Source organism: Scyliorhinus torazame, chromosome 23 (genome assembly GCF_047496885.1).
Source record: "Scyliorhinus torazame isolate Kashiwa2021f chromosome 23, sScyTor2.1, whole genome shotgun sequence".
Classification (NCBI taxonomy): Eukaryota; Metazoa; Chordata; class Chondrichthyes; order Carcharhiniformes; family Scyliorhinidae; genus Scyliorhinus; species Scyliorhinus torazame.
Window position 1 is genome coordinate 22,582,687 of NC_092729.1, and position 12,871 is coordinate 22,595,557.

At 44.9% G+C, this 12,871-nt stretch overlaps 1 protein-coding gene across 2 annotated transcripts in view; it reads right to left on the minus strand.

Moving 5' to 3' along the window:
- The window catches only part of LOC140399715 (platelet endothelial cell adhesion molecule-like), a 177,827-nt gene that overhangs the window by 5,346 nt on the left and 159,610 nt on the right, over positions 1-12,871 (minus strand). For both annotated transcript variants that reach the window (XM_072489240.1, XM_072489239.1), the window contains 2 exons: positions 6,118-6,414; positions 776-886 (listed from right to left, as the gene is read on the minus strand). In XM_072489240.1, coding sequence (XP_072345341.1) covers positions 776-886; positions 6,118-6,414 — 408 coding nt within the window. The remainder of the gene's footprint in view (positions 1-775; positions 887-6,117; positions 6,415-12,871) is intronic.

Genomic DNA, 12,871 nt, shown 5'->3' on the forward strand with positions numbered 1-12,871 from the left:
GGGGGTAGGGACGGAAACACTGAAGAAGTGTTCCGGGTTTAAGTGTCACTTGACAACAACTCCTCCACAAACTACCTTCAAGTAAGGGTGAGCACACGGAAGTATGCAAATTACCCCCGCAACAGCCAATCAGCAGCTCCGCTCTACTGCCCTCTGCTGGATAATTCAATATAATTCAATAACTATCTTTTTCCATTCACGGTTGAATTCCATCGCTACATGTTGCTGGCTGGATTTGATGTAACTCTTTGTATTTGAGACATAGTGATCATTTCAGTTAACCTCACCATCTTGATATTCCTGGTTTAGGTGAGATGTTCATCCCGAGTTCAACAGTGTGTTTTGAATAAATGTAAATCCAGCAGCTGCCGAATTTCAGATGGTATTGTGGTTAAATGTTAAAGGGAACTACGTACATATCTACTTAGTGGAAATGTGACTGATGTGTAAATGTTCAGATATCTGTCACGAGTAGCAATTTCAACTGGTTTTCTCAATAACAAGAAAGTATATGCATGTAAACAAAGAACTATAATTATATATGTACATTCAGTGTACATATACTTTAACAAATATATGTATTTCACATCTCTTTTTTGACAATGACTGAGAACATATTGTCTGATTGTTTCAGACTCTATACGGCCTTATTTAAATTGACAGCATTCAATAACGAAGACTTAATACTTACTCTGTGAGTAGCAGTTTGCATTGGTATGTTACTATTATATCCAACATGAATTGATCAATCTATCCGGTAGGTTTTCAAACATACCTGCAGGAACTGGCTTTCTCTTGATCGGAATAAACTCTAGTCCCAGAATAATCACGATCCCTAACACGATCAATGCAGCGAGACTGAAACGGATTGGGATTGAACTGGAAACTAAAAGATTATGAGGAGAAAATGAATGACCATTTTAGTGCGTCATAGGCCAGTAGTGAACGGGATGTGTTTTAACATTTCCATTAAATATTTTAGATTTTAGTTGAACTGAATTTCTAACAGCTCTCGTCGCATGATCGGAATCCATGACTCCAGAAATTTGTCATGTGTTTCTCGATTACTAGTCGAGTGAACACGCCACTGCGCCACCGCTTGTCCCAGGCAATTGATGCATTCCTTACCTATCCAATAAACATAGAACATAGAACATAGAACAATACAGCGCAGTACAGGCCCTTCGGCCCACTATGTTGCACCGAAACAAAAGCCATCTAACCTACACTATGCCATTATCATCCATATGTTTATCCAATAAACTTTTAAATGCCCTCAATGTTGGCGAGTTCACTACTGTAGCAGGTAGGGCATTCCACGGCCTCACTACTCTTTGCGTAAAGAACCTACCTCTGACCTCTGTCCTATATCTATTATCCCTCAGTTTAAAGTTATGTCCCCTCGTGCCAGCCATTTCCATCCGCGGGAGAAGGCTCTCACTGTCCACCCTATCCAACCCCCTGATCATTTTGTATGCCTCTATTAAGTCTCCTCTTAACCTTCTTCTCTCCAACTAAAACAACCTCAAGTCCATCAGCCTTTCCTCATAAGATTTTCCCTCCATACCAGGCAACATTCTGGTAAATCTCCTCTGCACCCGCTCCAAAGCCTCCACGTCCTTCCTATAATGCGGTGACCAGAACTGTACGCAATACTCCAAATGCGGCCGTATCAGAGTTCTGTACAGCTGCAACATGACCTCCCGACTCCGGAACTCAATCCCTATACCAATAAAGGCCAACACTCCATAGGCCTTCTTCACAACCCTATCAACCTGGGTGGCAACTTTCAGGGATCTATGTACATGGACACCTAGATCCCTCTGCTCATCCACACTTTCAAGAACTTTACCATTAGCCAAATATTCCGCATTCCTGTTATTCCTTCCAAAGTGAATCACCTCACACTTCTCTACATTAAACTCCATTTGCCACCTCTCAGCCCAGCTCTGCAGCTTATCTATATCCCTCTGTAACCTGCTACATCCTTCCACACTATCGACAACACCACCGACTTTAGTATCGTCTGCAAATTTACTCACCCACCCTTCTGCGCCTTCCTCTAGGTCATTGATAAAAATGACAAACAGCAACGGCCCCAGAACAGATCCTTGTGGTACTCCACTTGTGACTGTACTCCATTCTGAACATTTCCCATCAACCACCACCCCCTGTCTTCTTTCAGCTAGCCAATTTCTCATCCACATCTCTAAATCACCCTCAATCCCCAGCCTCCGTATTTTCTGCAATAGCCTACCGTGGGGAACCTTATCAAACGCTTTGCTGAAATCCATATACAACACATCAACTGCTCTACCCTCATCTACCTGTTCAGTCACCTTCTCAAAGAACTCAATAAGGTTTGTGAGGCATGACCTACCCTTCACAAAGCCATGCTGACTATCCCTGATCATATTATTCCTATCTAGATGATTATAAATCTTGTCTCTTATAATCCCCTCCAAGACTTTACCCACTACAGAAGTGAGGCTCACCGGCCTATAGTTGCCGGGGTTGTCTCTGCTCCCCTTTTTGAACAAAGGGACCACATTTGCTGTCGTCCAGTCCACTGGCACTATTCCTGTAGCCAATGATGACATAAAAATCAAAGCCAAAGGTCCAGCAATCTCTTCCCTGGCCTCCCAGAGAATCCTAGGATAAATCCCATCAGGTCCCGGGGACTTATCTATTTTCAGCCTGTCCAGAATTGCCAACACCTCTTCCCTACGTACCTCAATGCCATCTATTCTATTAGCCTGGGGCTCAGCATTCTCCTCCACAACATTATATTTTTCCTGAGGGAATACTGACGAAAAATATTCATTTAGTATCTCGCCTATCTCTTCAGACTCCACACACAATTTCCCATCCCTGTCCTTGACTGGTCCTACTATTTCCCTAGTCATTCGCTTATTCCTGACATACCTATAGAAAGCTTTTGGGTTTTCCTTGATCCTTCCTGCCAAATACTTCTCATGTCCCCTCCTTGTTCGTCTTAGCTCTCTCTTTAGATCCTTCCTCGCTACCTTGTAACTATCCATCGCCCCAACCGAAACTTCACACCTCATCTTCACATAGGCCTCCTTCTTCTTCTTAACAAGAGATTCCAATTCCTTGTGTAAACCACCGTTCCCTCGCTCAACGCCTTCCTCCCTGACTGACCGGCACATACTTATCAAGAACACGCAGTAGCTGATCCTTGAACAAGCCCCACTTATCCAGTGTGCCCAACACTTGCAGTCTACTTCTCCACCTTATCCCCCCCCCCCCCCCAAGTCACGTCTAATGGCATCATAATTGCCCTTCCCCCAGCTATAACTCTTGCCCTGCGGTGTATACTTATCCTAAAAGAATCCTTCATGATACTGAGCAATTCCATTCAATCACCTGTTAACATTCTCAAACTCCACTGGGCGCCTGCGCTGTCCATGCCAACCCACGTGACCGAGTGACGTGACAGGAGGGAAATTAAGTGTACTTTCAAAACACCTGACGACCTTGACTTAGCCCAATACATTGAAGTCATCAGGTTTATAAGTTTAATACCAACAATGTATTTTAACAGTACTGTAAGTACAATGACAAAAATATAACTGCCACTTTTCTCAACTCAGCCCCCACTTTCCAAATAGCCCCCCCTACCACACACTGAGACACACTCACTCACTCAGACACAGACACACACAGACATACACGGGCTCACACACAGACACACACACGTAGTCACACTCAGACACACACTCACGGCGGCAGACAACATTGAGGAAAAGAGTTGTGGAGTGAGAACACAGTAAAATAAAATAACATCGTGAAAGGATCTCTAAAGCATTGCGCCTGCTTTCAGTTCACGTCTTTCAAGAGTTCAAGATTTCGTTTTGATACTTGTTCCTTCTGGGCTTGAAAGGATATTTTCGGCGAATGTTGTCTACTTTCTTTTTGAATCAACATCATTTTAAATTAGGAGTAATGATATGTCAGGTGCTCACTGGTTTTTGAACAACAGACTAGTTTTTCTAATTCAGCAAGGAGCGAGAGAAAAAGAGCTCCTCCCCCTTTCAAGGTCGAATCTTCTGCCTAGCATCTCAGAAGAATCGCACATGAACCAGTCACTGACTGTTGCCAGGCAGAACCGTATTACTCGCCAGCCCACAGACTGACGGGCAGCCACACGAAATGACGTCCTCCCAAGTTGGTTCTTATGATAGTCTCGGTGTCTCTCCGAAGTAGAAAACGTGGTAAGCACTGGCATGATGAACAGGCTTTTCTTCAGGCACATTTTAATTATGGGTCCACGGAACAAAATAATAAAATAAATGGTAGCATCAGGATCTGAAAAGGACAGAATCTAACATAACTTTCCCCGTCCCGTCCCCCATCCCACCTGAAGGAATGAAACTTTATTTGAAGGACGTTTCAAACCAAGCAAGGTAACGCAAAAAACAAAGCGCACATCCATTTATCTATCCTTTCCCTCTACTTGTGTTGCCGGAATTCTTCTATCTGCCACTTACCAACTGTAAATAATTGAGAATCTATCCACCATAATCTGGTCCTTGTCAGGAATATGGGAAAATTTAATATTGAAACGTACCATCAATGAATTCTAAAGGAGCCATCTTGCATCTGAGTTTTACATATTTCTATAAACCAGGGCAGATTATGGTTCTGAAAGATTAGGCTGTGTTTATTACCATACCGGACACATAAATCAAAATGATGAAGGGTCTTTAGCAATGCGCTTTCGAAATGGTGTCGACTTCCTTTGGCACGGATTTAATTTTCACTGAAACGTTTCCCACCAGTGTTTACAGCACTTTTGTTCAGCTCTCTCAGAAACATTCCGCTAGAACTAATCAGTGACTCTTGTCAGAGAGAAGACTGTCGCTGGACAACCCATAGGTTGCCAACAGACCAATCGAACCAACTTCCACCAATGCAGATCTTAATATTCACCCGGCGCCCGGGACACATGTAGCGCAATAGTAGCGCCAAGGACCTTGGTTCCAGAGATACCCCGGGTCAGTCTCCGTGAGGAGTTCGCTCATTTGCCCCGTGTTTGTGGGAGTCTTAATACGAAAGGCCAAAAATGTGCAGGGTCCGTGGATTTGCCACGCTAAGTTGCCCTTTTGTTTAAAACCAATAGATTTACCCACCACCGAGGAGTTTCTATTTCCATCTCCAAAATACAAAAGCTGTGTCAAACAGGCCTGACGATCAGGTTGCTTCAGCTTGAGTCCACTGATTCTATACATCATGGTCCACGGGGGCAGCACGGTAGCGCAGTGAGTAGCACGCAGCCTCACAGCGCTGTGGTCCCAGGTTCGATCCCAGCTCTGGGTCACTGTCTGTGTGGAGTTTGCACATTGTTCCTGTATGTGCGTGGGTTTCGCCCCCACAACCCAAAGCTGTGCAGAGTAGTTGGATTGGCCACGCTAAATTGCTCCTTAATTGGAAAAAATGAATTGGGTACTCTAAATTTATAGAAAATAAATAAAACATTATGAGTCCACGGAACAAAGAAAATTACATAAAATAAATGGGGCAAAGGGAAATCAAAAGGAATGTCTCTAACAACATGCTCCGCTCTCCATGTACGAATTGTAACCATTTCTAAACTTGTGGCACATTACAAACAGTATTTCCGTCTTTCTCCAATTTGGATAATTTACCCCAGTCTGTCTATCCTCCGCCCTCAGAATGGTGCTCCGTAAAAATGATCCTTCAACGGCAGCCAATCAGGAATGGAGTTGGCAAGGTGCTGGGATGTGGATCTTGTCTCAATGCATCTGCTGGTATTATGCAGCAGAACTCTCAGTTTACATTTGGAAATATCTTGATTTTTGGCTTTGAAGCGTGGACTTCCCCATGACACAGCTAACCTGTGCCAACCAGGAGGCAGATGATTTATTGCTGCCAGATATTAGATCATGTACACATTTGATTCTCGGTGTAGTCTGTGCCAAGATTTAACAACAGAGCACTGTGTTCCTATTTTCATGTCAGCTTGAATTGCGAAGTGCACCGGTTAGTTTAACGAGATAACATCTCATGTCTGAATTAAAACAGGAACACATTATCCATAATCAGGTGGATATATTGACTGTGCATATCACTCACCTCTTACACTGATGCTCAAAGGGTCACTGGGGGTCGAGCATAGCCGGGTTCTGTTCACCTCCGCTTCATACCGACAGGTATAATATCCTATTTTGGAGTGATCGATTTTATTGATGGTGAAGGTGACAGAATGCATTCCTGCAGCAGGAGATTTAACGTTGACAGAATTCGATTGTCCTTGTCTGTATAAGTAAAATGCAATCCCAGGACTGTCCTGGGAGCTGGAGCAGTTAAACGTGACACTTTCACCGTCAGCAATAACATAGGAATCCACTGAGAAACGTGGTTTATTCAGACCTGCAGTTGGACAGAAAGAAATAGTGACGGTCATTACATATTCAACACTGAATCAGGTTATTAATATTCAGAACTTTAGTCGAATTACCTAATTGAAAAGGAGACAGAGATAACAGGATGCTATAGAATGTGAAGGACTGATCAGTCAGGGAGGCAGTGGGGCCGTAGTACTGTCAATGGGTTGTGCTCCAGAGTCCCAGCGTTTTGATTTGGGGCACGGTGGCACACTGGTTATCACCGGTGTCTCACAGCATCTGGGACCCAGGTTCAATGTCGGCCTTGGGCGATTGTCACTGTGTAGTTTGCACATTCCACCCGTGTCTGCATGGGTTTCCCCCGGGTGCACAATACAAATATATGCAGGTTAGATGGAATGGCAGTGACAAACTGCCCTTAATGTCCGAGAGGTTAGGTGGGGTTACTGGGGTAGTGTCGGAGTGTGGGTCTCGGTTGTTCTTTCGGATGGTGTGTGCCGGTCCTCAGCTAATTCAAAACAGCAGTCGTGATCTCAAGAAACGGCAAAAGGAATTGGACACTGTAGAGGTTAGAGGACCTGCGGATATTCCTACAGACTTGTACTTGTACTGAAGGCATGCACCAAAGTACAGTGCAGTACAATTTGCCACATCAATAGCTCCGAAGTGAATACGGTCGGCAGCTTCAATACCTGGCCATCACCATCACCAGCAGTCTGTCCAGGTTCCTTCACTTTGACGCAAAAGTCAAGAAAGCCCAATTCATATCTTGTTCCTGCCGAGGCTAAAAAAAGTCGTCATGTCTCCCTCAAATCTCACAAACTTCTGCAAATGTGCCATAGAAAGCATCCTATCCGGTTGCATAACAGCTTGGTATGGCAACTGTTCGGCCCAAGATCGCAAGAAACTGCAGAGTGTGGTGAAATCAGCCCAACGCATCACACAAGCTTGCCACCCCCACATTGATTCTGTCTACACCTCCCGCTGCCTCATGAATTCAGACAGCATTATCCGAGACCCCTCCCACCCAGCCATTGCCTTCTTCCAGACCCTTTCACCAGGCAGGATACAGAAGTCTGAATACCCGCACATCCAGATATACGTGCAGCTTCTTCCCCACAGCTACTAAACTCCTCAACAACTCTCCCTCGAACTGATCTGTTCCCTGTAAGAACACTATTCACGACGCCCTATGCTGCACTTGCTCATGTGTTTGCTTTGTTTGGCCCTTGTTCCGTACTTTTACCAATCACTATTTGTCGATGTACTACATGTGGATGTACTTAGTTGATTATACTTTTTGTCCACTATGTACTGTGTACGTTCTCTTGGTCGCAGAAAACTAGTTTCACTGTACTTTGGTACATGTGACAATCAATCACTCAATCAAGATATGTTCATTACACAGAAAAGGGACAAATGAAATCGAACAAATAATATCGCCAAATTTGCAGATGACACCAAGTTCAGTGGGAGGGTGAACTTCCTGCAGGTTGCAGAGATCCTCCGCTGTGATTTGGACAATTGAATAAGTGAGCAAATTAATGGTAGGTGCAGCATCATTTTGATGAACGCATTTGCATCCACTTTGTTCAGAAAAACAAGAGGGGATACTGTTATATGAATGTTCATAAATTAGGAGAGGGTAATGTACAATGAGACCCGAGTGCCCTTGCACACCAGTCACTCAAGACCAGCAGGAAGATACAGCACGTGGTAAAGAAGGGAAATTATATTCTTGCAGGAGGATTCGGGGACAGGATCAGGTGTGCCTGGCTGCAATTGTACAGGGACTTGCTGAATTAGCAACTGGAATATTATTTGCAGTTTTTGTCTCCTTATCTGAGAACAGAGTCTTTGCTCTCGAGGGAGTACATCGAAAGCTTACCAGACTGATTCATTGGATGGCGGGACTAACGAATGAGAACAGACTGCATCGGTTGGATTTCATTCGCTGGAGTTCTGAAGAACGAGGGGGATCTCCTGGAAACCTATAACATTCCAATAGGGCGAGACAGGGTGATTGCAGGAAGGATGTTCCCGATGGTGGGGGTGTCCAGAACGATGGGTCACAGTCCGAGGATACGGGTAGACAATTTGTACAGAGATAAGGAGAAATCTATCCCCTCAGAAGTGGAGAGTCGGTGGAATTCGTTACCACTGGAAGCCAGTTGAGACCAAAGCATTGTATGTTTTCAAAACCAGTTAGATATATGACTTCGGGTGAGGGAGATTGGAGAACATGCGGGTGCGTGGGGTGGGGAAGGGGGGGGGGAGCAGAATTAGTCCATTGAGTTGGATGATCAACCATGATTATAATAAATGGCGGAGCAGGCTCGAAGGCTGAATGGCCACCCCTTCTCCTATTTTCGATGTTTCTTATGGCAACATGGAACTTATGCAAAAGCTTCATAAAATAATAGTAACATCTTGTATCCAATTCTGAGCATGAAACTCTATACATGATGGCCAGGTCTTGGAAAGTGATTTGGAGGTCATTGACTCAAATGCTTCCAGGAATGAGGGACATAAGTTAGGACTAGTAAATTGAACATCTCCCTTTCCCTTGGCAGTGCAAGGAAGATTAAGACAACGTTTCCTGGAAATTAGATAAATAAATGATCTGTTTTGATGAAGTAATTGGGAAGTCGCTGGCAGAGTGATCATCGAGTCGCGAGTCGCATAACACAGAAACAGGCAATTCGCCCCACGTTGTCTATGCCGATCAAGCCCCAATCTGTACTAATTCCATTTAACAACTCTTGGTGCACAGCCTACTATGCCTCTGCGATTTAAGTGTTAGTTCGAATGCTACTTAAATGTTGCAAGTGTACCTGTGCACACCACCCTCTCTGTCAGCGCGATCCGACATTTCCACCACACTCTGGGTATAAAATAAAGTTTCTGCAGGTCCCCATACACCACTTATTCCTCCCGTTAATATTTTACCCCCTTAGCTTTGACACGTCTTCAATGTGGTAAAGATTCGGACCATCTATCCTATCTATCTCTCTAAATTGTTTGCACATCTCTCAGTTCTCCCCTCAGCACCCGCTACTGCGATGAAAACAAACACAGTCTTTCCTCAGAGCTGAAACGTTCCATCGCTGGCAACAACCTGGGGAATCTCCTCTGCACAGCCTCCAGTGCAACAAGTTCCTTCCGATGCTGTGGTGATCAGAACTGCGCACAACATTCCTTCTGTGGCATGACAATTGATGTATAAAGTTTGACCAAAGCTTCCCTGTTCCTATATCCTAAGCATCAGATAATGAAGGCAAGCATTCCGTATGCCTTCTTCACCACCCTGTTTACCTGTTCCTCCACCTCCAGGTATTCATGGACTCGTAGAGCAAAGTCTTTTCTTTCTTCAATACTCCCTCGGGATCTGTCAATCATTTTGCAGATAATACCCCTAATCGAACTCCCAAAATGCATCGCCTCACACTTCTCAGGATTAAATTGCATCTGTCTTTGCCCTGCCAAACTCTCCAGGTGATCAATATCAGTCTGTCGCATGGCTATCCTCTTCACTATCATCACCACCAAATTCCGTGTCATCTGTATTCTGTATACCTTCGGCATATACTTAATTTCTTGAATATACACATCAAGGGTCGCAGCACCGATCCCTGTCGTACACTGATGGTGACAGGTTTCCAATCACCAAATCAACTCTACCATCACCCTTTGCCTCCTGTTAACAACAAAACATTGAATACATTTTTCCAGCTTGAATCCAATGGCTTTAAACCTTTGGGGCAATTTTCCCAGTGGGTTCTTCTCAAATCACTCATTTATGTTCATGTTAACCACGTCAACTACCCTCAACAATATATTTATTTACCTTTTCATACAACTAAATGAAATTAGTTGGACAGGATGTTCCACCACCAATCCGCGCTGACTATCCCTGATAAATCGTTTTCTGTCCAAGCGTTGATTACTCCTGTGCCACAGGATCCCCCCCCCCCCCCCCAACCACAATATTTCCGTACCAATAACGTACAGCCCTGTAAATACGTGGTATATCACTGCCGCGCTTTTTGAATGAAGGTGCCACATTAGCGATCCTCCATCTGGCAATTCACCTGCGGTCAGCAAATACATAAATATCTCTGAATGGGCCCCCGCAATCTTCTCCCTTGACTCCCAACGCAGCAAATATCCATGTCGTTAATGATGAAGCTGCCCGGGACAGATATGCAAAAGACAAGGCTGAGACAGTCACAACAATCTGCAGCAAGAAGTGCCGAGTGGATGATCCATCTCGGTCTCCTCTGGAGGTCTTCAGCATCACAAATGTCAATGCGATTCATTCCACGTGCAGTACTCCCTAAATTCCTGCTGCAGGATCTCATCCCTTTGTCTGCCCATGTCAGTGGTAACGACATGCACCACGGCCACTGGCTAATCTCCTCCCACATCACACTGCTCTCAAGGCACAAAAAAGGAAATAAACAATTATAGGGCCTGTTTCTGGCCACAGAAACGCAATCCGGCTTCCTTTACAATCGAGTCCGCGATGAGTGACGATCTCCCAATATTTTTCTCCTCCGCTGTGCACCCGCGCGGCCACTAACACAGCGATTGATTATTTAGCCTGAAAGGCCTCCTATCCCAATACTATCTAAGACGATATAGTTGTCTGAGATGGGGATGACCACATGCGTGTAACCCGTGCACTACCTGCCTCCGGCTACCACTCCACCTGACGGTCTGCCACTGCTTCTCCGCCTGGGCAACCATGACTTGTGTTGCGGCATGCTTGCTAAAAGTGATATCCACAACGTCATCATCACCACGGGTGCTCAATAGTTCGTTCATGTGCAGCTCCCGTCATGCAATGCGGATAATCAGGAGCTGCAGTTGGACACAGTTCCAGTGATCAGAAACACGTGAAATGTCTCTGATTTCCGACATATTTCAGAAGGATCATTTCACAACGCTGAGTTCTCTTTCAAGATCCTTTAAAATACTTCTTAGATTCCATTAAATTCAGAGTACTGCTTACACAGGGGATCTTATTCTAAAGAGAATAGAGGTAAGTGGAAGAAACTCACACCTGAAATGAAAGTCACCAATCAGCGACCTGCATTACCGCATCTCACTTTCTGGATAGGGAAATCTCATTGGCCTCTGCCCCCACCTCACCGGCTGTTCTTGTTCTGGAGTACTCTGCAGTCATTTCACAAATGCGACTTTACTAACTAGAAGCAGCGCATCTGGTAACAAGTTCCCAACCCAATCTTACCCCGAATCTTCAGACCAGCTCTGAATCGGCGTTTCTGAAGCTCGGACTGAGCCTGAACTCCGCACTCAGTAGTTTTCATCTTCGACTCCATACAGTTCAGTGGGTGGCCTTTTGGAACATCGAGTCTGCACCGACCCTCTGAAACAGTCCCACCTTATTACGATCACCCGCTAACACCACCAAAACTTTTGGATCCTAAGGGAAATTAAAGATGGCCAATCCACCTAATCTGCACATCATTGCACTGTCGGAGGAAATCGGGGCACTAGGAGGAAACCCACGCAGACACGGGGGGGAAATGCAAATTCCACACAGACAGTCAGCCGAGACCCGAAATGGACCCGGGCCCCTGGCGCTGTGGGGCAGCAGTGCCAACCACTGTACCAATGCGCCGTCTATAACATTTTAGCTTTATCTTCTCCTGTTTGAATCAACACTGTTTTCACTCAACCCCAACACACTGTGGTTTATCCAAGCTGCACTGACAGTTCAGGAAAGCAACTCTGAAGCTGCCCTCCGCCTCACAGCGTGCCCGAAACAAGGATTTTGATAACTGAATCAATCCAGTTGGGCAGTTAACCAGCTTCAGTACAGAGGGACACAGCTGACTCCTAATTCAGAAGCGCAATTAACTTACACCCAATCAAAACGAGCAGCTTTTAATTACATGACTAAATATGTAATTTTACTTTAAAATAGCGCACGAATTAAATTTAATTACCAATTACCGAAAAAAACAAATGCCTTGGATGCCTTGTTTTCAATTAAGCAAACATTCTCGTCCAGCCAAGCAGCTCTCACAGTGGTATGGTTACTGGATGAGTAACCTCGAGCCCCAGGGTAATGCGCTACGGACTAGTGTTCGAATTCCACCCAGCAGATAGTAAGATTTCAATTCAATTAACACCGAATGATGACCACGAAAAACGCAGCGGACTCACTTATAGACTTAAGGGAAGATAATTTGCCGGCCTTACGAGGTCTTACATACATGGGCAGCACGGTGGGGCAGTGTGTTAGCCCAGCTATCTCATGGCGCCTCAGTCCCAGGTTCGATCCCGGCTCTGGAACTTTGTGTTGTGGGGGCGAAACCCACGCAAACACGGGGAGAATGTGCAAACTCCACTTAGACAGTGAAACAGGGGCCTGGTTCGAACCCGGGTTCTCAGTGCATGAAATATCATTCAATACTAATGTTATAAACCAGCACATGGTTCACAAGCTACAG